Genomic DNA, 8,449 nt, shown 5'->3' on the forward strand with positions numbered 1-8,449 from the left:
ATATTTATTTATTTATTTATTTTAATATTTTTTTATTGATTTTTTACAGAGAGGAAGGGAGAGGGATAGAGAGTTAGAAACATCGATGAGAGAGAAACATCGATCAGCTGCCTCCTGCACACCCCCTACTGGGGATGTGCCCGCAACCAAGGTATATGCCCTTGACCAGAATCGAACCTGGGACCCTTCAGTCCGCTCTATCTACTGAGCCAAACCAGTTAGGGCCCAGCTCTACATCTTCATACAAATGACTTAACCTCTCTGAGCCTTCTCTTGCCTATAAAAATGGGGACACTCTCACCCCGCTTTTAAGGGTTGCTATAAAGACTAGTTGAATTAACATATGTGAAAATAGTAACCCAGCAGTCCACATACATAGTAGCACACACAGTAGGTACTCAGCGTTCATTGCTTCTTCCCTTTCCTTCTCTCCCCTTTCCTTCCTCTCTGGCACCAGCAGCAGCAGCAACAGCTTTTCTGGGCTGTCATTCCGACTCTGTAAGCTTAGTAGCTGCAGGAAATGTCCAAGATAAGACCAAATGTCCAGCTGGGATTAGCTGTGTCGCTCATGGTCTCTGCACTAACCAGGGGGCTGTGTGCCCTCTCTAGAGAGGAACATGTGAGCAGCTCACCCCCCTGCCAGCCCCACCCAGCCCTGGGCTGAGCACACACCGTGGTGCCTGCCCCCAGGAGCTCCCAGCCCAGCGGGGAAGCGGACAGTAATAACTGATTACCTTAGGGAGATGAGGGTGACAGGGAACTTGACCTGGGCTGGGGGGAGGGATGGTCAGGCCAGGCTTCTCTGAGGAAGCGATGGTGTGAAGGGTGATAGGAGTTAACTCGGCCAAGAGGATTCCTGACCGAGGGAACAGTTTGTGCAAAGGCCCGGTGCCAGGAAGGAGCCTGCTGTGTCCCAGGCTGTGCAAGGTCAGGGCAGCTTGAATGCCAGCAGGAGAGGGGGAAACAGAAGCAATGCTGCTAGAGGGGCAGCAGGGGCTGGACCTTATGGGGCGGGATTTAGTTTTATCATTATCAAAGGGCACTGGGAAGGGTTTGAGGCAGGTGGGGGGTATGATGTGATTGGTGTTTGATACATTCCACCGAGGAGTGGGGATTTAGTGGCAAAGATGGGTGCCCGGACCTCAGTTAAGAGCCCCATCCATAAGCTCATAAGCAGAGAGAGAGCCTTTATCTTTTCCCCAAATTCAGAGACTGCAGGCCTGTCAGTGCCGCACTGTGCAAACCCAGGGCCCTCGTGGAGAGCGCTCCGTACCGTTACAAAGGGCAAATCATCCATTTTTTAAATTATGAAAAACAGGCAGTTTCTGCACGGTTACTTCAAGGTCTGCACAGGACGACCTGAGGGACCCCCTATATTCGGCTTCCCTCTGTGCTGCTTCCCATTTCTCCACCCGTATATTGTGTATATGTTGGTGTTTGTCCCTGTACTGGCCTGTTGGGCTCCCATCACAAGGGACCACAGCTGGGGCTTAAACACCAGAGCTTTCTTTTCTCCAAGTTCTGTGGGCTGGAGGCAGATCGAGGTGTCAGGAGGGCTGGGTCTCTCTGTGGCTTCGAGACGGCTGCCTTCCCTGTCTCCACACGGTCGTCCTTCTGTGTGCCTGTGTCCTAATTTCCTCTAATGAGGACACCAGTCACAGTGGATTAGGGCTCACCCTAGTGATGTCATTTTAACTTAACCACCTCTTCAAAGACTCTATCCCAGAAAGACGGTCATATTCTGAGATGTTGGGGGTTAGGGCTTCAACATATGCATTTTGGGGGAGATACTACTCAGCTCATAGTAGTCCCTATCACACCTTCCATTTAGGGACTAAATTAGGAATTGCCTGGGCCCTTTGTTTCAAGCCCGAATCACAAATGTTGTGGGGTGCGATGGGGAGCCTCATATTTCCCCATGATCTGTGCCCACCCTGTCCCTTGTCGTATTGGTGGCATATGGTCCTCTGCATGGTTGGCGTTAGTTCTCACCTCTGCCTCTGGGCCCCTGAACCGAACGACTATCCCAGCTGGTGCCCTCTGGGCCTTGTACCCGCCTGGGTCTCCATGGCAGCTGCCCTCCTGTGGTCCCCAGGCCCTGGGAGTGGGCACTGCAGGTCTGAGAGGTGAAGAGAGGCTGCGGCTATTCATGGGGCATCAGCATGGCAGGATGTTGGGGAGCCGTGAGCCTCGTGCCTCCTTTCCTGAGTCCTCAAGCTGGGGGTCAGTGGGCCCTCTGGGGCTGAAATCCGAGAGCCCAGAGCCCGGCCTCCGATCTGAGTGGTTCTGACCGCCTGGGCACCTGCGTGCTTTGCTCCAGCCCAGAGCTGTGGCTCTGCTTGTGGTGGAGACTGTGAGTCATTGGGAAAAGGTTAAATTCTCATCTATGACCTGAGGGGCTTGGATGGATGCGCTCCAAGGCCCTTCAGCGCATGATGTCAGCTGGAGTTCTGGCTGAGGAGATGGGACCTGTGCGATTCATCTGGGGGGATTCTCATCCAACATTGCTCCTCTCCGTGGTCAAAGTCAGTGAGCCGGAAAATTCCACCCAGACAAGCCTCACTCCTGACAATATCAGATTGTGAGAAATTGCACTATGATGATTTGTTATGAAAATGCATTGTCCCTATATTGTAAAAATATCGACATTGAATTTAGTGATTCTAGAGCCTCTTTATTTTTAAACTAGAGGCCCGATGCACGAAATTCGTGCAAGAGTAGGCCTTCCTTCCCCTGGCTGCTGGCACTGGCTTCCCTCTGGCACCCGGGACCCAGGCTTCCCTCATAGCCCCGGCTTTATCTGGAAGGTCGTCCGGAAGGACATCTGGTCTAATTAGCATATTATGCTTTTATTATTATAGATCAGCTGCTGCCTGTGCTCACACCCAGATGGTCTCACCCACTGGCTGCCCTCTCCTGCCTCCACTTCCCCATCTTTCTGGGGTGGAGCCCTCACTGAGACAGGAGAGGGGCTGGGGCCGGGGCTGGCAGGGTTCTCCAGGCCTCTCTGAGTCCTGGAGCCTGGCCCTGCATGGGCTCAGGATGCGTTTGTTAAGTGAATGAATGGATGGAAAAGTGAATGCGACCAGAGTGAAAACGAGGAGGTCATGAAAGAAAAGGGGGGAGGGGGGAAAGGAAAATGAGATGACCATTATCATCTCATTATTATTGCCATCTCTAGCACATGGCTAGAAACATCAAGTAGAATACGAAAGTTTATAATAATAAAAAGTGACAGTCCCCTGCCCCACACCTACCCCCACCCCTGCTGCTTCCAACTCTTGGCTGTTTCTGCGGTACCTGCTCCCATACCTCTCAGTGCCACGTGCACGCTGCTGTCTCCTGACTTGCCCTGTTTGCAGAGTGTCCCCTCCCGTCCTGCCTCAGCGATGGGTGAGGATTCAGCTCCCTTAGCCCACACCCAGCCCCGCCCCACTTTCCTGGGTGAGGACTGTTGCTATTTGTAGTTCTTCTATCTATAGATTGCCCAATAACCTGTTTCTTTTTCTACTAAATATTGGCAGTAGCTCTTGATCCAGCACTTCGTGATATGAGGCTGTTAAAGTTACCCCTGCTTTTTAGTTCCAGCCTCTGGCTTCGGTCATCCATGAGTTTACCTTTAAAATGTCAAGGCTGCTAACATGTACATTCTATGTGTAACCATAGCAGCCTGTTGCAGGCTTTTCTCTATAGGTTGATTCTAAAATTTGAAGATCAGATAATGGTGATTCTATCTTTCTGTACATTTCTCCCCCTCCCCTTTTTTTCTGAAGCTTCTAGTCATCTTTCCCCCCTTGAACTCTCCTGTCTCTATTATGCCCTATTTCCCCCCGACTCCCACTTCTCCATCAACTAGGCATTCCCCCAGGCTTCCCTTCATCCTCCTGGCTCACCCCAGACAGGCTGCGTCCTGATAGGCCACACATCTTCTCCCCAGAGCTTCCTTCTCTGCCTGCTTAGGTCGGATTCACCTGAGAACCCATAGCTGCTTCTTTCTTGGTTTACTCCTCATTTTGCCTCTCCCCCCTCTTAAAGCAAAGTCCCCAGAAGGATGGCTGGGAGGTAAACTTTTGAGTCCTTCTGTGTCTAAATGACTTAATTCTTCCCTTATACTTGGTCGCTGGTTTGGTGGGGTTGGTATTTTAGGTGGAAGTCGTTTCCCCCCAGAATGCTGCTGAAGAGCTTCTGTCACCTGCTTGCACCCAGGGCCACACGCGCATGATACTGGTTCCTTTGGAGGTGACCTGCCTTTTCAGATCACGATGTTCAGAAACGTCCTGATGGTGTGCCCGGGATGCGCACCACGGGGACCTCTCCATCTGGGGCTCATGTCCAAACCCTTGAGCGTTCTCTTAGAGTTCTTTGTATTTGCTCCTCTTCATTTTTCTGTTTCCTCTTTTTAGTGCATCTAAGAGTTGAATACTGGCTTTTCTCGATAGCTCCTCTAGCGCTCATATAGTTTAATCTCATCTCTTGCTATCTCCCTGCCCTTTGCTTCTGCTTTCTGAGAAAAGTTCTTGACTTTATCTTCTATCTCATGTAGTGAACTTTCCCCCTCAGGAGCTCTGACTTTGTTCTCAGAGTGGCCTGTTCTTATTTTAAGGACCTCGTGCCTTCTTGAACTGCTCTGGGGACACTAAGGAGAATATCTTGGAGTTCTGTTTCATGCCTCCAATAGTTCTCTCTGTGGTCATATTTTTTAAAAACCAGTATTTTTATTTATTTATTTTTGTGTGTAGGCACAAATAGTGATTAATATGAAATAGTTTAATTAGGCTTATATTATGAAGAAAAATAATGAAAACAAAAAAATAGAAAAATGATGCCCATAATTATAACATACCAAAAAATCAAATATTTTCTCTTTTAAAATGTATTTTTCAATTACAGTTGACATACAGTATTATATTAGTTCCAGGTGTACAACATAGTGATTAGACATTAACGTACTTTATGAATTGATCACCCCAATAAGTCTAGTACCCCTCTGACGTAATTATGACACCCATATGACACCTTGGATGGTTATTACAGTGTTACTGACTATGTTCCCTAAGCTGTCCTTTACATCCCTGTGACTGTTTTAATAACTGGCTAATTTGTACTTCTTAATCCCTCTCACCTTTTCACCCATCCTCTCAACCCCCTTCCCATCTGTGGACCACCAATTTGTTCTCTGAATCTATACATTTGTTTCTGTTTTGTTTGTTCATTTTTTAAAATTCCACATATAAGTGAAATCATATGGTATCTGTCTTTTCCTGTCTGACTCACTTCATTTAGCATAATACCCTCTAGGTCCACTTGTTGTCACAAATGGTAAGATTTCATTCTTTTTATGGCTGAGTACTACCCCATTGTATATATGTACCGCATCTTCTTTATGCATTTGTCTATGGATGGGCACTTGGGCTGCTCCATGTCTTGGCTGTTATAAATGACGCTGTAATGAACATAGGGCTGCATATATCTTTTCAAATTAATGTTTTGAATTTCTTCAAAATGAATTCTCTGTGGTCATTTTATCTGATGGTTTATCTTGGTCTATATCCTCAGGTTGACCAGGTGGCCCTTGGTTATCTATTCCTATTTGAACAATACAAAGCTGATAGGGTCTCTGAGGCTGAGAGTAGCTTTCATGGAGGGTAGGTGTTCAAGATTGGTCCTTTTGCTGTTAGAACATCCAGATCTTTTCACTGGGAGTGATAATTTTTTTTAAAAGCCGGAACTGACAGTCTGATTCATTCCCTCTTCCCTCCTCTGCTTGACATTAAATATCTGGCCGCTGTGGGGGTGGGCTTGATTGTTCCGGATGTGGACTCAACCAATCCTCCTTTTAACACCATGTCCCTGCCCCGCCCTCCACCCCCTTTAAAATTTTCTGTGCAAATCGGCTCTATCCATGGGCTATGCCCTTCCTCCTTATGTCACCCCTTCTCCTTCCATACACTTGTTGAAATCTCTCTTCCACTGAGACCTTCCACCCACTCCCATTATTCTATTCACCTGGTAGCTTATACCTGCTTTATTCTTCTGGAATGTGGTATCTTGGGAGAAAGGAAATAAGGGCCTGGGATCAACCCTTCATCTTAAAGATGATCTGTGCTTCTGTAAAGCAATTTATAAAATATTTTTACAAATATTATCTCTTTGGATCTTTCTGACAACCTTCGAGATGGGCAGGGCAGAGGTTATTGTATCCATCTTACAGATAAAGCAGCTGAGTCTCAGAGGGATTAAATGGCTTATCCGAGGTCACATTGCAAGTTGGGGATGGAGCCAGGATTCAAGGCTGGGTGTTCAGGCCTCAGCATTGGTCCATGTATGATGAGGGCATTGGAGGCTCAGAGAATGGGGCTCGGACGATGGTAACAGTCGAACTTGGGAGCCCGGCCTGCAGTGTTGCCACGGCTGTGTTTCTGGGAGGCGTTGGCAGTAGAGGGGACTGCTCTGGGGCCTGGGTTGCAGGAATTGGGGGAGGGAAGCAGTGTGTGAGCCAGGGTGCCGCTGTGCAATGACACTTCTCCTCTGGTGTCACGGGAGCTTGAGAGAGGAGAGCTGCTGTGGAGGTTTGGGAAAGCCAGAGGAAGGGTCAGGATGGGAGGTGGGCTGCTTCCAGCTCTTTAAAGCTGCCAAGCAGGTGTGTGAACTGGGTCTGAGACCCATGTCCCCCTCTGCTTCCCAAATTCATGGACTTTGTTGCTATCCGACTTCTCCTGAAACCCTCCCCCCACCTTCATGTGTCCCCTGTAGGTGAGGCTTGCCCTGTTTGGGAACAACTACATCCCCCTGCCGTTAAACACGGAAACAGCTCTGTTGAATGAACCTGTCATATTTTATTTTTTTAATCTTACAGTTGAATATTTGCCTTTTTAAAAAAAATCATGGACCCCTTTGGGAAGCGGATGAAAGCTTCCAATTCTCCCCAAGATGTGTACCCGGTGGACAAACGTGAGATTGTCACTATGATTCAGGGGGCTCATGGGTTCCCGTGAGCCCTTCAGTGGACCCCCGGGTAAGAGCCACAGGGACAGTAGTTTTCTGCTAACACCCAGCTCCTGGAGGCTGGCCACCTCCCCACTCTTCAGCAAACCAGAATGACCTTACAGGGCTGCTCTTGGTACCATGCCCAAGCCAGCCGGCTTCTGAACCGCCACCGCCAGGCGACCCCGGACAGCGGCAGGGTGCAGGCGCAGGGAGGGGACTGCAGTGGGCAGGAGATCATGGTCCATGCAGCATTTCTCCGTGTTCCTGAGAAACTCCAGTCTGCTGCACTGCCCAGGGGAAGACGGTCCCACGATCTAATGCTTTCCGCTGGTTTCAGTCAAAGCACGACTCCCACCGGATTTAGACGTTCCCTTCCCAGAGAGCACGTTAGGCACCACAAGCCGAGATGTTCAAAACCCGACGAGCGTAAAGAAAGCCTTGCAGATGGGTGTTCAGGTGAAAGGAACATGTCTCAGGTTTCTCACCTCTTCCTATGTGTCATCTGGAAATTGTGAGAAGGGCATACATACCCTGTGCTGAGCCCTACTGTGTGCTAAGCACAGTGTGAGGGATGCACAGACATTCCTTTGCCCTTTGTAGGTAGATGTTCCTGGGGCATCCAGGCAGGTCCTGGGGGGTGGGCATGTGAGGAAGAATGCTTTAAAATGTAGCCTGGCCTTTTAAAAATCAGATATGGTAAGACACCCAGACACAGAAATGACATCGTGAAAGAAGCTCTGATACTCCCAGATCCCTAGAAATGGGAGGCACTGCTCGCCATGCAGGGCCACCCCGGGAAGCAGAAGAGGTGAGGGGAAACCTGGGTGAGAGCCTTCATGTGGTTCTCACAGGGAGGAATGGCGAGGTGGGGTGGACAGGTTTAGGACTGGCCAGTTTGAATGCTCTCTATGGGCTCTGCGGCATAGGGACTGCCCCTAGTGGCCTGAGACCTGGCCCTGGCATGATTAGGGCGGTGAGCCAGTGGTTGGGTTGATAAAGAAGGTGGTTGCAGGCATGGATTCTGGATTGGTCAGTGTGATATGAAAGGTGTGCTTGCAGGAGATTGCCTGCCATCTCTAGGAATTAGCAAGGCCCCCAGGGCCAGAGCAGCAAGAATTCAGAAACTACAGTTAATACACAGGACCAGCCAGGATTTGGCAGAGGGGGGAGCAGGAGGGAGCATGTTTGGGAATGACGACACTCTGCCAGCCTGGCCCTTCATGGACTCTTCTGTCCTCCAACTCCCCAAGGGTGAAGCAGTCGGAGCTGTTCGACAGGTGGAGGAGCCTGCAGATGTGCAAATGGGCGATGAACATCTCCGAAGCCAACCAGTTCAAGTACCTATGACTCGTCTGTCCTGCCCCGGGGTTCTCTTCCTGCGGTCTTGCAAGGCCCAGCTCCGGGGCATCTCCTTGGAGCTGGTCCTGCCAGGGCTCTGGAGTCTGGGCAGCAGCGGCGGGGT

The 8,449-nt window shown here is 49.6% G+C and overlaps 1 protein-coding gene across 1 annotated transcript in view; it reads left to right on the forward strand.

The window, feature by feature from the left end:
* Positions 1 to 8,449, forward strand: part of ST8SIA5 (ST8 alpha-N-acetyl-neuraminide alpha-2,8-sialyltransferase 5) — a gene marked incomplete at its 5' end in the record, with an annotated part of 42,193 nt that overhangs the window by 22,917 nt on the left and 10,827 nt on the right. The window contains one exon of the mRNA XM_005865740.2: positions 8,238 to 8,324. Coding sequence (XP_005865802.2) covers positions 8,238 to 8,324 — 87 coding nt within the window. The remainder of the gene's footprint in view (positions 1 to 8,237; positions 8,325 to 8,449) is intronic.

The sequence above is a fragment of the Myotis brandtii genome, unplaced genomic scaffold (genome assembly GCF_000412655.1).
Source record: "Myotis brandtii unplaced genomic scaffold, ASM41265v1 scaffold212, whole genome shotgun sequence".
NCBI classification, from domain to species: domain Eukaryota; kingdom Metazoa; phylum Chordata; class Mammalia; order Chiroptera; family Vespertilionidae; genus Myotis; species Myotis brandtii.